This window comes from Herpailurus yagouaroundi, unplaced genomic scaffold (genome assembly GCF_014898765.1).
Source record: "Herpailurus yagouaroundi ecotype Mexico unplaced genomic scaffold, PumYag 77, whole genome shotgun sequence".
Classification (NCBI taxonomy): Eukaryota; Metazoa; Chordata; class Mammalia; order Carnivora; family Felidae; genus Herpailurus; species Herpailurus yagouaroundi.
In genome coordinates, this window is record NW_024412388.1 from 81,402,649 (window position 1) to 81,424,245 (window position 21,597).

The window sequence follows — 21,597 nt, forward strand, 5'->3', positions numbered from 1 at the left end:
CATCTAGAAATCTTTGCAACTAACTGCCTCCAGAACTCAGAAACTAGAATAGAGTCTGCTCTATTAACCACTGCTTTTCGTTTGTTTCTGATCACTAAATCACTAAACACCTGATTGTTTGTACCATACAGGACTAACTTCAGAAGCCTACCTGCAAGAACACCTACTGAAGTTATAGACACAGATATTTAACTGGACTGACCTATTCTCTGGGCTGAGAGAGAGTCAAGGAGACATGGATACCAACTCAGCATCTAAACTGTAAAACTTCCAGGGAAGTTTCAGAGGAGGGAACTGATGGGGCTCAGGACAGGCTGCCCCAGGGGGTGCCACTCTGGCATACTGATTATTTTGAATTTAAGTTACTTGGGCAACAGCCAGCATGAGAAGGATCCTCGACCCCCTCTGTCCCCCTGGAAGCAGGTAATAAATTCCCCATGTGAAGGGTACCCTCCCTTTTTTGGGGCCCCCGTATGTACTAAATTAAATTTATTTTATTCTTGTTAATCTCTCTTTACAGGGGGCGTCTCAGCTAAAAACCTAGAAGGGTAGAGGGATTCCGCCCCCCCCGCCCCCGCCCCACAGCATTATGCATTTACTTCACTGGAGTCACAGAATTATTAAAAAAAAAAAAAAAAATAGAGCCAGGAGTTCCTTTAAGAACGATAAGTACTCGCCTCTTATTTTATATGTAATACTAAAAAACATGATTAGTAATTCAAGGACTCCCTATTCCCCCACAGGCTGCCTTTGGCTGGATGCACACTGAAGCTGAGACCAGGTTGGATTACTCTGTGCAAGAAAGGATGGACTGTAAAGTCCATTGCTGTGTCCTCCAGCATCAAGAACAGTCCTGAGAAACGGCAGGCATGAAATAAATATGTTAAGTGCAAATAGAGTTGGAATAGGGAGAAATCATAGAGTGTGACTCGGAAAAAGAAGGGGCGAAAAGATTTTTGTTTTGTTTTTGTTTTAAAGGGAGGAAGAAATAGAAAAAGAGAATTTTGGCAGCTGGTCATGGAAGAGGGAATTGGCGGTGGGGGTGGGGGGTGGTGGGGGGAAGGAAGTATTTAAAGGAAACCTTAAGGGTGTTTTGCTGGTGATATGTGATGCAACCCCCCCCACCCCCCCATCCTCAGGAGAAATTAACATTGTCAGTCAAAGCTTCTGGAATCGTATTAGGGGATTTGGGCATGTGACAACGCAGGCAACTGACCTCCAGGACAGGCACTGGGCCTAAGAAGCTCGATTACATTTCTGTTGGATCTAGGTGAACAGAGAGGTCAAAGGATTTGCCCACAGACCTAATTAATGGCAGACTAGACTAGAACTCAGATCTCTAGATCCAATTTCACTGACCTTCCCATAAATTGGCATGAGGCTTAGTCGGCTGCCATACTTATTCAATTTCATGTTGAATAAGTCAGACTGTGGTCGGGACAACACATTTCTGGCTGCCCACACACTGGGCCTGTGTTCACAGATGCCTCATTGTGATTGAATGTCCCAAGACTCTAGCCCTGGCTTGACCACGTACCGTCTGTGGAGCCTTGGAAAAGCCACAACCCCTCAAAGTTTTATTTTCATCATCTGAAAAATGGGGGCTAAGACTCCTACCTCTCAGTGCCTTTGCAGGATCAAGTGAGATGTTGTGAAAGCTGCATGTAAGACACTAAGTGTCAGACACATGTTTATTAAGTAGTTACTTCTATTCGTAATTGTTACACTTGCCAGTATGGTATTTCTTTGGACATATTATGTTTTCCTTTTTTCTACTTCCTGAACTGATGCTTCCCAAGAAGACAGTCATTTTTGAAAATCTTATTTTCTTTCATTATGTTATATATAATCAAAATAGAATTTAAATAATTATGGGCGAAACTTGATACATAATTCCTCAACTCAGAGATATATCTTTAGCCCTTTAACAACTTTGCATATATTTAGAGTTTCAAACTGTGTTCATAATATACACTTTTTGCATCATTTTGAAAAATTTACTCAATATAACATCTTAAGCATTTTCTATGCCATTAATTATTCTTCAGCAATATGATTTTTAATGCCTGCACACTAGTCCATTGTCTGGACATACAACATATAGAACATTTTTCAATTTAGATTGTGTCCAATTTTTTTTTCTATTATACATGATACCCTGATAAACGCCTTTGTGTATAGACTTAGTTCTAAGCTTACTAATCTGTCTCTTCACGTGGTTGTTGTGAGGGTCGAGCGAGAGAGTACATGTAAAAGATGAAGAATTGTACCTGGCACACTGTAAGTACTCAATACTGCTAGCTACTATTCTTATCACTAACTTCAGATATTTGTGGTTAGTATCCAAACATACCTAGATCGAGTACTTGGTATTAAGTACATCAAATTATGCCTTCTAAAAATACTCTAAGATTATTTTTATAGTTTTGTTCAGAAATGTGCTTTTTCAAACGACCTCGAATTTGCTGGATGTTTCATTACAAATAGTAATTGAAAGTATGTTTGTTTAGATTTTATTTCTGTGCCTCAGGATGTCCTTGGAGGGAAGGTGGGGGTCTTAACATATTTGAAGTGATTTCCTGGTTTTAGAGTTTAAAGGAAGTCAACAAAGACCTACTTATTGGATTGGTCAAACACTTGTCCGACAGGGTCAAAATCTAGTTAAGTTACCTTCTTGATATTCCGTGGCGGGACCCGCAGCTGTGGGTCAGAAGTTCGGAACAAAAAGTGAAATCCTAGGATTAACTGTCATACTCTTGTATCAAATACTTTGCTGTTGAATCGACTTTCCCATGGTAATTGCGTTTGGATGAGGCTTTGCCACCAGGGCCGTCTGCTGCATTCTCAGCTGGCACGGAGAACACAGCATGCGGGAGAAAAGCAGCCCGACGGGTGGCGGACAGCTCTTCAGGACCGGCTCTGTGTCTCCTGAGAGCCCCTGGGATGGCCGATCCTGTGCTTTTGTTGGGTGACAGCATGAAAGGGAAGAGCCTGAATCCCAAGGTGGTAACCTGAGCCCCGCTCTGCCACTGACCAGCTGTGTGACCTTGGGCAAATGGCTCAAGCTTCTGCATCTCCGTTTTAGTCTCTGGAAAATAGATATAATAATAATAATAATAATAATAATAATAATAATAATAAGTAGCTCATTAGGCCCACCTCTAACACTTACAGGACCCCAGCCGAGAGTATAAATAAAACACCTCAGGCCCACAGCCCATCCCCCTTTTCTTTCTACCTGGTCCCTGTCTCACACTGTGAGGACCTTTCTGAAGTGTCCACACTCCCACCTGTAGGTCCATATCTTTCCACCCTGCCTCCTCCCCCACCCTTTCCAGGAAGCCAGACTTGGGAAAGCATACCTGGGGAAGAGGCCCATGCAAGCCCTACAAGGAGGCTTGGGCCACTGAAGCAGGTGATTCAGGGGTCCAAGGCAGCCAGGGTTTGGTCTAGAAAGGGAGTATGGGCCCAGGTGGTCACGCCATTCTGGGCCTGCAAGGAGGGAAGTGGCAAGTGTGGGGCCTCTATTGCCTGGATCTGAGGGTTAAATGGGTCGATACACGTACTGTGCTTTGTGCGGCACCTGGCACGTTGCTAGCGCTCGGTAGATTTAATGGCCACAATAACCATGGTAGCAGTTCTGTTCTCGGATGAGACTTCAAGTCCTTCATATTATGTGGTGAGGAAGCACAGAAATATTAAAATTCACCACTATGAAGCACATACAGGACCTGAACCCAGGGCTCTTACCACGCAGTTGCCTTTCCTCTGCTCCACAAGGCGCTCTCTTCAGCAACATGAATACGTGGGGTCAGAATCACCTTTAATAGTCAAGGTCCACAGAGGTGACTTGTGCTATCGTGATTTTCTGAAAAGGGGGAGGGAGTGTGTCCGCCTTGCAGAAAGGGGCACCTTCAGTGGGGGTCAGCGCTCCGAGGCCTCCTGTGAGTAACTCCCCATGTTGATGTTGGAACATGACAAATATTTACCGAATGATGAGAAGCACACGGATAAAGAAGGTGACATTTTGTACTTGAAAGCAGTGTATTGAAAGGCCCAGGAGTGAATGCTTTAAGTCAGAAAAACCTATGCTGGTTCAGGTATCAGATCTGTAGACTGACTGAATTTCTTTTTTGTGAGTTAAATATGAACTAAAAGTAATTTTGAAATTTCCTTTCTTGTTCTCATTGTAAACCCTGGTTTGTTTCATTTTATCTCTAATAATACCTTCTTTGACTTTTTAGCATCTGTAGATTTCTCACATGATATTTTATTTTATTTATTTATTTTATTTATTTATTTTTATTTTTATTTTATTTTGTAGGTTTCAAGCCCAGCAAGGAGCCCAACACAGGGCTTGAGCTCACGGCCCTGAGATCAAGACCTGAGCTGAGATCAAGAGTCACCCACTTAACTGACTGAGTCACCCAGATGCCCCCTCATGATTTATATTTTTAAAACTTTTCATTATGGAAATGTTTAAACACATAGGAAAGTAGAGGGAATAACATGATGAGTTTGGTGTATCATGCTCCATGCATCCACTGTCCCCAGTTTCTGCAGTAATTATGTACAGCTAATCCTGTTTTATCCATAAACTCTCCTTCTTTCCCTATCCTGGAGATGAGTTCTGAATCAAATCTCAGAGCTTCTATCATTTCAACCATAAATCCAGTAATTTCTTTTCTCTAAGATTTTTGGCGAACGTTATAAGCTCTCTCTTCATCTGGCCACTTCAGATTCAGCCTGTTCTGCAGGGGAGTCAACGGACCAAAGCTTGGGCCTTTCTAGAGGCCTTGCACGGTTACACATCCAGAGAATTCAGGCTTATCAGCTTGAAAATGGAGCCTCTTTTCATTGGGTTGCCTGGTGGGAACTGAATAAGGGACCATGTTGGATACTTTTTATTCCTTGCCGAATTTCTGCCAACTCTGTATATGGTATTACCATAAAAGTCTTGTTTTCTTTCCCTTTTATTTGAAGAATGAAACTGCTTTTCCCTTTTGTTCAGAGAGAAGACGGTCTCAGTTCCAGACTCCTTCATCCCCCCTGCTGCTGTTCAGCTTTCCTTCCATTTGGTTCCTGCACAAGTCTCAGTTTGCATATTCTGGGCTTTTGCAAATCCCTGGGTCTCCCTGGGCGGGGAGGGTGGCCCTAGTCAATGCCTTCGACAGATTATTGCGCTTCAATCACTAGGGTTCAACTGAAAACTTAAAAAAAAGTTATCTGTGTAGGCACTGAATTTTAAATCATTACCCTAAAAAGACTCAGGGGTGGGGGGTGAGGGTGGGGGGAAGAATACCAAGTTAGAAAAAAGATTTCACATTTCCCTGCCAGAAACACTGTTCTTATTTTCGGTTGAATGGCTTGGCTATTAATTAAGTTTTTGTGCTCAGCAACTATCTCGTTTTCTACATTCTTGCTGCTAATCGTCATATATGTGACACATGACTTCTGTTTAAATGCTAAAGTTTATTAGAGTGGAAAAAAAAGGTATTCAGGGAAGGAAAAGAGATTAGGAACCAAGTCCAACCATTTGCTTATTCATCTGCATATGGTTAAAAGATTTAAAAGAATTCATTGGTTTCTGTTTCACTGCTACATGCAGGCCAAGGAGCAAGGGTTTTGAAAAAAAGCCTTTTCCTATCCATGGTGTAGAAATACATTTTCTTCCTTTTGCCTTGGGGGCAAGAAATCGTTTCCTCTCCTAATATTAAGCCAAAGTAACCAAACTTTGGAAGGACTGGCTCCTTCTGAGAGGTTATTGTTCCAATTACCTCTTGCTTTGTAACAAATCCTTCAAAATTTAGTGGCAGAAAACAGCAACCAGTTCATCTCGTTCATGGACTCTGTGGGTCAGAAATTCACAGGGCACAGAGGGGCCTCTTCTCTCTTCCAGTGTTTAAGCCTCAGCTGGGAGGACTAGAGAGTCATGGAGTGACGAAAATGGTGGGCTGGAATCATCTGGAGGCTTCTCTCCTCACACGTCTAGTACTTTGGATCCAGATGACTCCAAGTCTGTACTTGGAGGCGACTGGGAACCGGAACACTCCCACGTGGTCTCTGCGTGTGGCTTGGGCTTCTCGGAGCATGATGGCTGGATACCGAGAGGACGTCCCAAGGTGGAGCATCCAGAGGGCAAGCATTTCAAGACCAAGTCAGAACATCACTTCCTACTCTTGCTGCATTCTAGTGGCTGAACAAATCACTCAGGCCAGTTTAGATTCAAAGGGAGCGCCACTGGACTCTACCTCTTGACGGGGAAGTCAAGGTCATTCTGCAGAAGAACACGTGGATGGCTGACTTTGACAACACAATTACTCAGTCATCTTGGCTCTTGGCTGGTTGTGAGGCTGTATAATGGGGCGTCTTTAGTGAGGAGGTTGGGGAAGGAGTTATTTCATGCTGAGACCATCTTCTTCCTCTGGGCCCCCTCACTATGCTATTTCATCCAGTCCTTACTCAGCTTTTCCCCAAAGCCATGCTTTGTCTCCAGCACCTTCAGTCTTTGTTTAGTCTCTGGCCGTGGGCAGAGCTGGAATCACAATAAACAAAAACACTCCCTGTGGCAGCTTCCTGGCTGCTGTGCTTACTTTTCTGTTTGGTCTTTTTTTATCTGCATGCACACCCACAAATATCTATCTATATGGATAGATTCCTTGACTATTGACTGAAAAATAATGTTTTTTGAGAAATAATTCACATACCATAAAATTCACCCATTTAAAGTGTGCATATGATTCAGTACTTTTTGGTATAGTCACAGAGGTGTACAACCATAACCACTATCTACTTCCGGAACATTTTCATGACCCTAAAAAGAAATCCCATATCCATTAGGAGTTACCTCCACTGCTCCCTTCCACAGCCCCTGACAACAATGAATTTGCTTTCCGTCTGTGGATTTGTCTACTTTGGACATTTCATGTAAAGGGAGTGGTAGGATATGTGGCCTTTTGTGGCTGCTTCTTTCACTGAGCATGTTTTCATGGTTCATTTATCCATGTTGTAGCAGGTTATGTATTAGTATTTCACTCCTTTTTGTGACCAAGTAATATTCCCTTGTATGGACATACCACATTTTGTTAATCTGTCATTGCTCAGGGGACCTTTGGGCTGTTTCTGCTTTTTTCCTATTACGTAATGCCAATATGAACATCTGTGTACAAGTTTTTGTGTGAATGTATATTTTCAATTCTCTGGCGGTATATACCTGGGTGTAGAACTGCTGGGTCATACAGCAACTTTATGTTTAACTTTTTTTAACTTTTTAAAAAATGTTTTTATTCATTTTTGAGACAGAGAGATACAGAGCATGAGCAGGGGAGGGCAGAGAGAGAGAGAGGGAGACACAGAATCTGAAGCAGGCCCCAGGCTCTGCTGTGAGCTCAGAGCCCAATGCAGGGCTCAAACTCAACGGACTGTGAGATCGTGACCTGAAGTCAGACGCCCAACTGACTGAGCCACCCAGGTGCCCCTATGTTTAAGTTTTTAAGGAATGCCTAAACTGTTTTCCACAGCTGCTGAACCATCCTATATCCCCACCAGCAACATACGAGGGTTTCAATTTCCCCACGTCCTTGGCGATCCTTGTTATTTTCTGCTTAAAACGTTTTTAATAGCCATCCTAGAGAGTGGGAAATGGTGGTTACACTTTGTTTAAGGACACCCTTCCTTCAGGCCACTTACGTACCATGGAAGTCACCTTGGTTACGTGGAGTTATTGAGGGCTTCTTGTGTTCCAGGCTCTGTGGTAAAGGCAGCACATGTACCACCTTAGTTTGGTGCACACAAGTCTGTAAGCAGGGACCATCATTATGCCTATTTGATGGCAAAACAAACCAAGGCACAAAATAAATTGCTAGAAAAGTGATGTAGTTTGGAAGACATGCATTTCCTGTGTTAAAAAAAAAAAAGAGAGAAAACATGGATACTAAGGTAGGAATTAAGTAGTTTAAGTGACAGGTTTGAAAAACATTTTTTCTTCCCAAAACAAAACAAAACAAAAAACCTCTGGCAGGCTGTGGTTGGCAGAATTCTCACATGGCTGCCAAAATTCCAGACCATGGCATCTACACCCTTATAATCCCCAAGTATGGGCGGGGTCTATGAATAATATCATGAGATATCGCTTCCCTGATTATGTTTCATTAACATGGCAAAAGGGACTCTACAGATGTAATTATGGTCCCTCAGCAGTTAATTTGGAGTTAATTACACGGGAGATTATCCTATGTGTGCCTGACCCACATGAGTCCTCAAAAGAGACCAGCAGCAATATAGACTCTCTCTCTGGTCTTTACGGAACAGGTCACCATGAGTCCTACAACTGCTAGGAAATGAACTCTGCCAGCAGCAACCTGAATGAGCTTGGAAGAAGGTCCAGAGCTCCAGATCAGAACTCTGCCCGGCTGTCTCCTTGACTAAAACCTCATGAGACTCTGAGTAGAGAAGAAGTTATGCCCTGCCTGGATCTCTAACCTACAGAACAGTGGGATAATGGGTGTTGTTTTAAGCCACTAAATACAAGGCAATTTGTTACACAGCAATAGAAAACTAGTACACTGGGGTGCCTGGGTAGCTCAGCTGGTTAAATGTCCGACTTCGGCTCAGGTCATGATCTCGTGGTTCATGGGTTTGAGCCCCGCATCAGGCTCTGTGCCAGAGCCTGGAGCCTGCTTTAGATTCTGTCTCCCTCTTTCTCTGTCCCTCCCTCCCCCACTTGCATTCTGTCTCTCTCTCAAAATAATAAACATTAAAAAAAATACTTAAAAAAAACTAGTAACAGAGATGGATCATTGACTAAAGGCTGGTAGAGGAGATGGAAGTTATTGATAGGCCATTGTGTAGAGCAACCGTTCTTAAAATGTAGCCCAGAGACCCCCAGGGGGTCCTCAAGACCTTTTCAGGGGCCTGGGAGGTCAAAACTTTTTTCATAATAATACAAAGATGTCATTTTCCTTTTTCCTGCTCTTTCTCTCCTGATTTTAGTTTTCTAGATGCTACATGATGTGTGAGGATATCATTGCTCTGATGGCTAACAGAATGTGTCCTTGTGTATTCTTGTGTTTAAAAAGTTTCCCTGTCTTAATTTCTAATGCAGTAAATGGTGACAAATATATCCCCCATAAACAAAAGTTTGTTGGGGTCTTTAATAGTTTTCAAGGGTGTAATGATGTCCTGAGACCAAAAAGTTTGAGAATACTGGTCTAGAAGAGCTGTACTAAGTAGGTCTAGACCAAGTCTGTAGGTATGAGAATTTATGTTTGGTCAGTGCCTACATTTTGTCCAAAACTGTGGCAGGTGTGACCAAGAGTGGAGCACGTTTCTAAGTACAAGGTATTGCAATATGATGGTTTGTAGCTCAGGGCTAATCTTAGGCATGGGTGGCTATGTCACAGAGGTGTTTAGAGAACAAGTTGCTAAAACAAGGCTGTGGGAGGTGGGGAAAAGTTTGTGGGGAGTAAGTTGGGAGGGGAAGTGGAAGGAGGACAAGTATTCAAGGCTTATCCTTCAGATCTCAGCTAAAATGTGCTTCTTAGAGAGGCCTTCCCTGATATCCCTTGCTAGAGCACCCAATACCTTCTCCTCCATCACAGCACCCTATTCCTTTCCTTTCTAGCCTTTTTATTATTATTTTTAAGTTTATTTATTTTGAGGGGGCATGTGGGTGTGAGTGGGGGAGGGGCAGAGAGAGAGAGAAAGAGAGAGAGAAACCCAGGCGGGCTCCACACTCACTCTCAGTGCAGAGCGTGATGCAGGACTCAAACTCACAAACCTTCTGTGAAATCATGACCTGAGGTGAAATCAAGAGTCAGATGGCTTAACTGACTGAGCCACCCAGGCACTCCTAGCAATTTTTTTTTTTTTTTTTTAAACCTAACCTAGCTGTTAAGGTAAGTTTGGCTGGAGCTAGAGTGCCTTGGTTCAAATCCCAGCTCTGCAACTTTCTAGGTATAAAATCTTGGATAAGATACTTAATCTCTCTATGCCTCAGTTCCTCAACAAATGTGCTAATAAAATGAGGAATTTATGTTGAAGAGTTAGCTTAGGTTGTGACCATGGGACTGAAGAGGAAAAGGTGGATGTGAACTAGTCCAAAGGCAGATTAAATAGGTGAATTCAGATGACAAGGAGCCAAGAGGACAGAAAGACAAGGGAAAATTTTGGGGATATTAATAGAAAGTGGCGGGCGGGGGGAAGGGCAACCAGTTACATATAGATTAAGGAAAGAGAGTAGAAAACAAAAATGATTCCAAAGTTTGTTGCTTGAGAGATAGGGCGGAGGCTAGGATCCGTTAACCACTCTGGAGGGAAAAGGGAGAGCTATATCTAGTCCACGTTGAAAGTGAGCTGGCAGCAAGGGGCACCTGGGTGGCTCAGTTGGTTCTGGCTCAGGTCATCTCATGAGATTGAGTCCCACCTCGGGCTCTGCACACAGTGCAGAATCTGCTTGGGATTCTCTCTCTCCCTCTCTCTGCCCCTCCCCTGCTCATACTCCCACATGCACACACACACACTCTCTCTCAAAATAAATAAACGTTAAAAAAAATAAAGTGAGTTGGCAGCAAGAACATAAGTGTAGATAATTTGTCTTTAGAGTGCTAGAGTGACAGGCTGAACAGAAGAAAGTTCAGGGCAGACAAGAAAATCTGGGTGTCTGCTCACTGCTGGACAGAGCTGAAAATCATGGGGAAGAAACTCCACCTGGCCCCAAATACTGAACTGTATGGATGAGGACAGTATTCTTTAACACTCACAAAGATGTTCTTATTGTGGATAAAAGAGGCTTAATACATTGCTGTCAAACTCCTTTTGGTGAGATGGGGCTTTTCAGAAGAAATAAAGCACTGATTCAATCTAAGGAACTGCACAGTAAGGGGGTAGTACATTTCCCAGTTTGAATCTATCTTTGGAAGGCCAAATAAACACCATGTTTTAAGTTGCTTTTATGAGGGAAAGCGAGGGTCATCTCCTTCCTAGCAGTCTTGCTCTTCAGTCTAAAATGGCACAACATTCCTCTTGTTGACACGGTTTCACAGCACTCTAAGTTCCTGGCTAAAGCTTCCTGTGATGACTTTTGGATGTCCTATTTGAAACAGTCAGACTTTCTGCCCTGGCAAACTGCTGAGACCCTTTAGGACAACTGAACTGTAGATAAAAATCTTCCAGGGAAGTAGGTGTGGGCAGGATGTGTGGTTTCCTTGTCTCTCATTTAAAGACTGATGCAATTAATTTTTCATGAACAGTCTCTTCCAGTAAGAGGTACATTCCAGAGTGTTTCAAGAGAAATCAGAAAAGACAAGCTAGGTCCTGATCCTCAGTTTGAGTCAAGACTACAGCACTGTTTTTTAATGTCACAGAAAGACACAGCAAGGAAGCTGTGCCCCCACTATCATCTCAAACCAGGCCCCTTTGCAAACGTGACCTTGAGGACCTGAGTTAGCCATAACACCAACACAACACACACCAGACCATGTATTCGTTTATCAAATAATCTGGAGCCGAGCCAACCTCACTCTGAATGTGTCCACAGTAGTCAGAACCCAGGAAGATTTTCCTAAATTTTTAGTGATAACACACACACGAGATTCTTTCTCTGACATTCCAGGCTAACCACGGTCTAGGTTAAGGCTCTGCAAAACATCTGGGACATACAATGCTGGAAAAAATTATGGCATCTTTTCTACAACTCTCCATGGCCTGACGGGATTCTCTGCAGCAGGATTACCTATGGGGACCCGGGGGAAGCTGCACTGGCACACTGACAGGCATTAACTGACCTGAAAACGGTCCAATTTCACTTATTTACCTAGGGCCACTTAAACAAAGTGCAGAAAAAAAATTCAAAGGTGAAGAAATATACATGCTATTATCCCTAAAAAGATCACTTTCTGTCTAGAAAAGTAGAGGCTTATTTCATCTGACATTCTAGGCCTTTCCATCAATGGAAGCAGGGACAGCACCTGAGATTTGATGATTAAAGTCAAGGCACACAATGAACTACCACTAGGCTGACCTGTGGCAAAATACCATCCTTATTCTGAGAGTTTTCTCAGCCAAACACCTAGGAAAATGTCCTGATGACAGACGCTCCTACTTTACCCAGAGATGTTCCGAGAGAACAGTAAAGGCTGGATCAGCCTCAGCATTTTAATTTCACGGCATCTCAGGTACCTATTTTCACTGACAGTCGATCTCTTCATTAATTTCCTTATTAGGTTTACATCATCCTTATTAAGCAGATTTAAAAGGGAAAAATAAAAACTCGAACACTACAAGAGCTCTTCTCACTGTCTGTTGCCTTGTTAAAGGCGAGAGCTTGGAGAAGGGGGAATGGAATGTCTGTTCGCTGAGGAGCCACCAGGCCAGGCTCTGCGCTGTGTGTTGTCACAGATTCTCAAGCAGGACCAACTAAATAACTGGTGGTGTCCAGTGCAAAATAAAACATGGGTCCTTTGTCCCATATGCATTTGAGAGTGACAGCAGAGTACTAACCCAAGTGCAGGGCCCTCCTGAGTGTGGGTCCCTATGTGGCTGCACAGGCCACATGCCCATGAAACTGGCTTTGCTCTCAAGCTAGGCTGCCCTAGGCTTGAATCTGGTCATGTGATTTTACTTTATTTTATTTTATCTTTTTTAACGTTTATTCATTTTTGAGACAGAGAGAGACAGAGCATGAACGGGGGAGGGTCAGAGAGAGGGAGACACAGAATCTGAAACAGGCTCCAGGCTCTGAGCTGTCAGCACAGAGCCTGACGCAGGGCTCGAACTCACGGACCGCGAGATCATGACCTGAGCCGAAGTCGGACACCCAACCGACAGAGCCACCCAGGCACCCCTCTGGACATGTGATTTTAGACAAGTCACCTGTAAAAGGGGGATAGTAATAGTCCCTACCTCATTGAGTTGTTATTAGGATTAAATGAGTTAATATTTGACAAGTGCTTAGAAGAATACCTGGCCAGCAAGAACTTACCTAAATGCTTAGTAAAACTACACTCTGCCAAGGGGTGCCTGGGTGGCTTAGTCGGTTAAGCGTCCGACTTCAGCTCAGGTCATGGATTTGGGGTTTGTGAGTTTGAGCCCCGCGTCGGGCTCTGCAACAGCTCAGAGCCTGGAGCTTGCTTCAGATTCTGTGTCTCTCCATCTCTCGACCCCTCCCCTGCTCATGCTCTGTGTCTCTCAATAATAAATAAATATTAAACAAAAACAATTTTTTTAAATATACTCTGCCAAGCCTAAACATCCCAAAATGCTAGGGACGGTTACAGCCATGACAATGTGAGTTTACTAACGCATTTTTTTTTTTTTTTTTAAGTAGGCTCTATGCCCAGCATGTAGCCCAATGTGGGGCTTGAACTCACAACCCTGAAATCAAGACCTGAGCTGAGATCAAGAGTCAGACGCTTAACTGAGTCACCCAGGGGGTCCCAATTGAACATTAAAAAAAAAAATTTTTTTTTACATTTATTTATTTTTGATAGAGACAGAGCACAAGTGGGGGAGGGGCAGAGAGAGAGGGAGACACAGAATCCGAAGCAGGCTCCAGGCTCTGAGCTGTCAGCACAGAGCCTGACGCAGGGCTCAAACTCATGAACTGCGAGATCATGACCTGAGCCGAAGTCGGACGCTTAATCGACTGAGCCACCCAGGCACCCCTCCACTTGAACATTTGTAAAAATGTTTTTGAGTTTCAGGGGTTGGGTGGTTCAGTTTAGTGTCTGACTCTTGATTTCGGCTCCAGTCATGATCTCACAGTTCATAAGTTCAAAACCCTTATTGGGCTCTGGGATGACGGTGTAAAGCTTGCTTTGGATTCTCTCATTCTCTACCCCCACCCCTCCCCTTCCCTACTCATGTGCTTACACACACATTCTAAATAGATAAATAAACTTAACATAAACAAATACAAAATACAAAGGAAAAAAATGTTTTGAGTTTGGATTCCTGAAACATAGAATCATGTTTTTATTACTATGACAGTAGTCACCTTTTAATTTATTTTAACAATTAAACAAGACATTTCAAAAGATATTCTGGATTCAGGGCAACTACTCACAAAGCAAAACCAAAGAATAAAAAAAGGTACTGGTGTATGCTCACGGTTCTGGAAGCCTGTGGAATGCAAATTGTCATGAAGCCCATTTAATATAACTGCTTCCTTTATACTGAAAGGATTCACTAGGGACTTTACTGCTTCCATACAGGAAATAAAGCCTGTTGTATCTGAACAAAAACTAAGAAATATCTTTCTCTGCTACAATGCAGAATATTGTAAACAAAACAAAACAAAACAAAGAGCTGCAGAACAGGAAATGTTACTAAGCATACTAATTCTATATTTAGTTGTAGGAAAAATATTACTAAGTCAAGTCAGCAGATAACTTGCAGGTAGTGACAGAAAAGAAAAGAAATTTGGTGCACAGAAGCATAAATACTTAATGATTTATAAACGTTTGTTTTATAAGAGCACCCTCAGTTTCTTTACTGAGTTACACATTTTTTACTCCTCACCACCAATAATTCTCAGGACCTTCAGAAACCTTTATAATAAACATGTAGTTTTTCTCTCCCCCAATTATGATAAATATGTTTGACTGCAAAATTCTAGAGAAGAAAGTTGTCATTTGTCAGACAATTCGCCCGAGGTACACCGACTTGGGATACTTCTCCTTAAGAGCCGGCCACTGAACAATGAAGTAATCGGAGAGGTGAAACAGAATCTTTCCGGACAGGGATAAATGTTCTACTCGGCAGATGCTTTCAACATAGACAATGATCACTTTCTTTATTCCTAGTATCCCAAGGAGAAGGGCAGATACGCAGACAGGAACACACGTTCCTGGTCCATTACACAACACCTTAAAAAAAAAAAAAAAGTTGAAGGTCAAATTAACATACAGAATACTAATCTAAATGAGGCATTTAAAGTTAAAAACAGTCACATCTTAGAGGAGACTTTTTATTATCCTAAGCCTTGAATTATTCCTTGTCAAGATCTAGTGTGCAGCAAACCCCATGCACATAGGAGTAGACAGGGCTCCGTGCTGGCTCTCCTGCTTACCAGCTGTGTGGCTCCAGGCAAACAACTTAACTTCTCTGCTACCACAGGGTGTCTAGCACAGTGCCTGATGCTCAGCTAGGATCCACTGTGTTGTGTTGCTCTTCTCCAATTGCTTGCGGGTCACACAAATACACAGAAGACAGATAAAGTCAGCTATGAGTCACTATTTTCTCATGTACCAACTTGTTCTTGTTGATTTTCTAAAATAATCTTTATAACGGTTGGAGCATTGACATGTAAGATGTAGAAGAAAATGTCTTTAAATGACTATGTAGGATATTTTTGTAGGGTATATATAATCATTTTAGGAGTCCAGGCCAACAAATGGGATATTTGAGAGAAGGCTACTAAATGAATGAGGTTTTTTCCCCCCACGAGAATTTAATCTGTGTTTGTGGTCCAGAGATTTTGATGCTTTTGAATTTTGCTAATTTTTATTAAAAGCCACCGGTTAAAAACAATTTAGAAATAACAATTGCTTTTTGGCAAAAGTAACAAGAGAAACAGAAATCCAACTCCTAGAGCAACTGCAAAGACTTTTTAGAAGACTTTTAGGAAAATAAGAGGAAGCCTATTTCATGGAATTATCGGTAAGATAATTTATTATTATTTTCTGAGAAAAATTGTTTTGCACAACATTGTAATCATGTGCCCGTATTTACTTAGCAAAGCCTAATAAAGCATTTTTTTTTTTTACTCCACAAATCATAAAACAGGAGATTTGTGGCTGTCTACACGTGCCTGCTGGGCATTATCTACCATGTCACATGATCTTTCCAGCACATAGTCCACAAAACTTATCAGACATCAGAGAATCTTAGAGTTGAAAGTGTCTCCAGATATACTGTCTGACCATCTCGGCATTTCAGAGACTGTCCCGATAGACGATGGACTGGACGGACATTCTGCCAGGGCTGTAAGACTCGGTCAGGGCTCTCAGGGTTTGATAAGTTATCTGATCTAGGCTCCGCCCTTCCTGGAGGCAAGCCCACCTGACACACCATCCACAGGACTTTGGGAAGAGAGAAGGTAGCCTGTTTCCGGTGGGAACCAATCTTTTTTATGCCTTCCTTAAAGTGGCTACCTACCTACCCCCTGTCTTTATGAAGAGTTTTTGTTTAGTTTTTCTTGAATTACCAGCTACTAAGCTGCTCTCCAGACCAATCTTCTTTGATCCCTATTGAGTTGCCCTTATAACTTTTTCTTCACAGACCCTGAAGACACTGTAATAGGAAGAACATGGGACTGAGAGTCGGGAACAGGGTACAACCCTGTTCAACAGTGTTGAACTGAACAGGGTTCAATTACTGTCTCTTTACTGTTGGGACAGTAACGAGAATCACCACCTAGGCTCTCACTGCCACTCTTTATCAACAACTCACTGTGGCCAGGTACTGTACTAAACAGTTCACACACATTATTTTAATTACTCCTCACAGCAATCATTTGAGGCAAGTTTTATTGTCCCTTTTTGCAGAATAGGAAACTGAGGCACAGAGAGATTTGGCAAGTTGCCTGATCGCATGTTGAGGAGTGGAGGACGTCTACTGCTTCAGTCACTTTTTACCTGGGACTCGGTTACCATATGTACAGGGAGAGTGGACTCAATGACTTTCCCTGTCAGCTCCAGGATTCTTCTAATTCTATGACTCTAATTCGCCTCTAGTTTTGTCTTATGCCTAAATTACAAGATTGTTCTGATCCTTTCAGAGTTCAGAATTCTAAAAATCCTATTGATGCAAGGTTTCTCAACAGTGGCATTACTGACATTTTGGACAGGATAATTTTTCATTGTGGTGGCCTGTCCTGCACATTGTAGGATGTTTAACAGCACCCCTGGCCTCTACCCACAAGATTCCAGTAGGCAAGACAATTAAGAATGTCTCCAGGCATTGCCAAATGTCTCTAGTTGAGAACCACTGCATTAATGTATTCCCTGATCCTTGGCTTATTTGTGTTGCATTTCTCAATCTTTTTTTCCATGGAACTGAACAAAATAAAACCTACAGCTAAAAAATAATGTAAAGATTGCTTGTTGGGTCTTCAATGTCACAAAAATATTTTCACGTTTGTTGCCTTTGAAACAAATGTACATATCCATGTGTGTTCATTTCACTACCTGAACATTACAAACTGTGAATGTTCTGATGGAAATGTCTGTATACAGGCAGGGAAATGACTGGCCATTGGTGGGAGATGCATTAACAACCTGCTACAGATCAGAAATAGAGATTCTTAAGCTAAAAGTGGAAATTAAAGGTATTCATTTGTTTATCTCTGTCCTCTATTTCTATTTTGAGGCACCTTACTATCGAAGTCCTCGATACGATAAAACCACAAAACCATAAATCAAGTACTTAAAAAAATGGCATGGGGCACCTGGGTGGCTCAGTTGGTTAAGCGTCCGACTTCGGCTCAGGTCATGAACTTGCGGTCTGTGAGTTCGAGCCCCGCATCAGTCTCTGTGCTGACAGCTCAGAGCCTGGAGCCTACTTTGGATTCTGTGTCTCCCTCTCTCTCTGCCCCTCCCCCACTCATGCTCTGTCTCTCTGTCTCAGAAATAAACATTAAAAAATTTTTTTAAAAATGGCAAATTCATCTTGAGGAAAACTTTGGCGAAGGAAAGCTACTTTTAATTAAGCACAGGTTTTGACCCTGCATTTTACAGAAGCCTAGGCAAGACAATTAAAAAACTGTGGACTGTGGCGTTTCCACTGTTTAACGAAGCATATCAGAAAGACTTATTCCAAGCATTGAACAAAACAGAATTTTAAGTAAAAAAGATGTTAAACAATATAATGGTTGATCTTGTCTTTTTAAAAAAACACAGAAATACTCTTCATATTTCTATTTCTTAAAATGGACATTCTCAAGAAATATGGGGGCATTGCTTTTATTGTCTTTCCTCCTTTCTACTTTGTAAGCTCCTTATGGGCAACTTCTAGGACCATCTATGTTCTACACCTGGAACAACAAAAGGCACTCACTAAATTTTGCTCAAAGGAAGGAGTGAAGGGGTAAAGGAGGGGGGGAATCCTTTGCCCATTGTATATAGAGTGGAATGCTCCATTTGCTACACTCAACTCCATTTGTAACTCTATCATACACACTTACCATAAACATAAAGGCTGTAACTGACAGCTTTTTTTATATTAAATATAATTTATTGTCAAGTTGGTTTCCATACAACACTCAGTGCTCATCCCAACAGGTGCCCTCCTCAATGCCCATCACCCACTTTCCCCTCTCCCCCATCTCCCATCAACCCTCAGTTTGTTCTCAGTATTTAAGAGTCTCTTAAGGTTTGCCTCCTTCTCTCTCTGTAACTTTTTTTCCTCTCTTCCCCTCCCCCATTGTCTTCTGTTAAGTTTCTCAGGATCTACATATGAGTGAAAACATATGGTATCTGTCTTTCTCTGCTTGACTTATTTCACTTAGCATAATACCCTCCAGTTCCATCAAGGTGCTGCAAATGGCCAGATTTCATTCTTTCTCATTGCCAAGTAGTATTCCATTGTATATATAAACCACACCTTCTTTATCCATTCATCTGTAACTGACAGCTTTTTAGAAAATCATCCCACATCCACTTGCCTTTTCTTCAGGGAACCATTGTACTGTATTTCTCTCTCTCTCTCTCTCAACTTAAGTGCTTGGGTAGACTCCATAACCAACTATAAGGAGAGGACATATGACTCCAGTCTGACCAGTCCTGGCATCAAATTCCCCTGACAGAAGTCACTTGTTCAGGGAAGAGCACAGTGAGAAAACCACAAGATGGAGCTGGACATTTGTTGGGGCTGCTGAGAGAGCAGTGACTTTTCTGCTATACGAAAACCTTGGAGGATGTAGGCCTGGCACTGTTAACACTTCTCTTGCTACCCTGAGAATGAAGCCATCACAAAGCAGAACAGAGCAGAACTGAGAGATGAAGACAGGCCAGGTCCCAAAGGTAGCATTTATGATCCATGAATCCAGCTGTGCCTGAAGGAAACCAGATCTATCTCTAGACTTGCCAGGTATGTGAGGGAATACATTCCATTTTTACTTAAGACAGCATGAATCAGGACTTCTGTCACTAGTAATAAAAAGTGTACTAATTGACGTAGCCCTTGATTTTGTCTAACTCCCTGACTAGCCTCTGACTAGTTGTAGTGCCAACTGTTAAGTGTTCAACATGTGCCTGATAGATGAATTAACGAGCCAATAAATAAACTTTCTCTGAGAGCAGAAAATCCAAAAGATGTACTAAGGATAATACAAGTTATAGGTCAAGAAAACAGAAAGAGGTCAGGGCTAATATAAAGTCATGAGGGTAGATGAGCTGGATCAAGGATCAATGGTTACAAAAGGATTGTTGCTCTGTAGATGTGGGTCACCACAGGCCCAAGTCCTGTTGGCTGAAACGTAACACTGGCATGTATGAAGAAATATAGTTAATTTGGGGAGTCTGAACTCAACTTCTGGCCTAGTGGGAACTCTATACACACAATGTGGGCCAAGACCTTTGGGGTCTGGATTGTTTTGAAGGTAAGAGACCATGAAGCTGAGAGCGATCCAACAGGGAGCACATGAAGGAGAGATTAAAAGCCAGATGGGGAGCCCAACTAGGGCTGCAAGTGCAGGGAATGGGCAGAAAAGCAGAGTCTGACTCTGAGGTACCTGCCTGAAAGCTAGGCTTTCAAACAGCTTCTTGCTGGTGGAGGTGGAGGCTGGAGACAGCTCGTGAATGGCAGGGACAGAGCTGCAGGGAAGGTTCTGCAGAGCTTCCAGGGTCATGGATAAAGCTGGAGAACTAGAGGCCACTGTCAAAGCTGAGCTGGCTTAAGCAGGTAGTCTCTGTGGAGGTCACAGGTTTCAAAATCAACAGTCCTGTTTATTAGGATACTGGTTTCACTTTGTAGACAGGTAAATGGGGAAGATGCGGGAGGGAGCAAACACGGAGGTGGAGGAATAGTCCAGAGACACAGGAAGAAAAACGTCATAGATATAAGGCTTAACAGGAAGCAAAGTCAGATAAAGTGCTTAAGAGAGCATCTTCTTATTTTAGAAAAATAAGAAACCCACAAGGTCACCTGACTTAGCCTATGACCCAAAGTGTGTCAAAGATAACGAATCAATGTTTCTTATAGCCAAGAAAGCTACAAAGATAAAGATCATCAGATTTGGCCAAGAGAAGAGTAATGGACACCTCAGGGATAGCTATTCCAGTGAATCTTTGGGCTAAAATACAGGGCAGGAGAAGAGGGAGCCCAAGGGGAAGAGAGCTCCAGTAGGAGCTGGGTGAATGAAGCAGGCTGGGGAAAAGGTTTATAGAATGGAATGAATGATCTATATGTGAACATAAAGATCAGTGGAACTGGTGGTGAGGGAGGAACTTACTCTACAGAAAAGAGTGAGTTCTTTCAACACCAGGAGAAAAGAGTTAGAATTCTGAGTATTTTTGAGGTTGGTTTGGGAAAAATTGTATTTTTTGAGAACACGACAAAGGATAAGAATGATGCCACTGGAAGTTTGCTCCCAGTGGATTTTCTTTTAAATGCTAATAATTTTCAGCTCATTGTGTAAACCACGAAAAGCATAAAGAAAAAAAGTAACCTTTCCAATCTCATCAATCTGTTAAATTTTGGTGTATTCTCTTTCAGTGAATATCTTTATATAAACATTTATATTTTACTAGAAAATAGGATCACATATGCACATACATAATTGTGAGAGCTTATATATAAATATTGTAGAATTCTGGTTAGCTATAGTTTTGTGTGTTATAAAAAGTCTTTAAAATTCCATAATTTTTAATGACTGCCTATATTTAATTCTATGGCTAGCTCGTAATTCAATTAACTCTTCCCTGTTAGAAATTTAGATTGACTCCTTTTCTTTCTGTTCTAAATCATGCTGTTTGATGTCTTTGTATAGATATCTGTGACCCCTAATGTTTTAATTTTGGATTGAACTACGTTCCAGAGTTCTTGCTGAGGGAGAGGTTAGAAGAAACAGCTTCAAGGACTTAAGGAAGTTGCAGAAAGTTTATTAAAACAACTGTCATGAATTGGGAATGGGCCATGTGGTGTTTTGGGTTTTGTTCCTGCCTAGAATCTGTTTGAACAATTTCTTACCGTATGAACTGTGGCAGCAAGCAGAGCCCAGCTCTCATGGCCTAAGTGAGACTCCTTTCTAGGTCCCCTCAGCAGCTCGTGGACGGGCCAGTGACTTGACCAGATGTTTCTGTCTAGATCTGACCAAAAGCCAGGGGTGTAGAAAAGCAACTCTGGAGAAGAAACGGTTTCTGTGACAAAGCTGCCATTGAAGAGACTCCTGTCCAGTACTCACAGTGGCAGGTACAGTGTTCACTCTCCAGTAGTAGTGGCAGAAGTGTCTTCCCAAACCAGGTCTGTGGCCATGGAATTTTGGCCATGGCCCTAACTGTTCTGCTCCCATCTTGTCCCTCCATGTTTTCTAGTCCAACCTCACTGGCTTTCTCAGTAATTCTGAGAGCTCTTCTTTTAAGGTTCCCAGACCCAATTCCA

General features: G+C 42.2%; 1 protein-coding gene and 1 long non-coding RNA gene across 3 annotated transcripts in view; both read right to left on the reverse strand.

Annotated features, from left to right (window-relative positions):
- Positions 1-2,497: 2,497 nt before the first annotated feature.
- Positions 2,498-4,311, reverse strand: LOC121027514 (uncharacterized). Its single transcript, XR_005788772.1, has 2 exons — positions 3,363-4,311; positions 2,498-3,088 (listed from the first exon to the last, which is right to left on the reverse strand). It is a non-coding gene; the product is annotated as an uncharacterized LOC121027514 (long non-coding RNA).
- A 9,623-nt stretch (positions 4,312-13,934) lies between these two features.
- ALG14 (ALG14 UDP-N-acetylglucosaminyltransferase subunit) overlaps positions 13,935-21,597 on the reverse strand; it is a 102,781-nt gene continuing 95,118 nt past the window's right edge. The window contains exon 4 of one of the 2 annotated variants that reach the window (XM_040471043.1): positions 13,935-14,864. In XM_040471043.1, coding sequence (XP_040326977.1) covers positions 14,634-14,864 — 231 coding nt within the window. In that variant the 3' untranslated portion in view covers positions 13,935-14,633. The remainder of the gene's footprint in view (positions 14,865-21,597) is intronic. The other variant, XM_040471044.1, reaches the window with a different exon arrangement.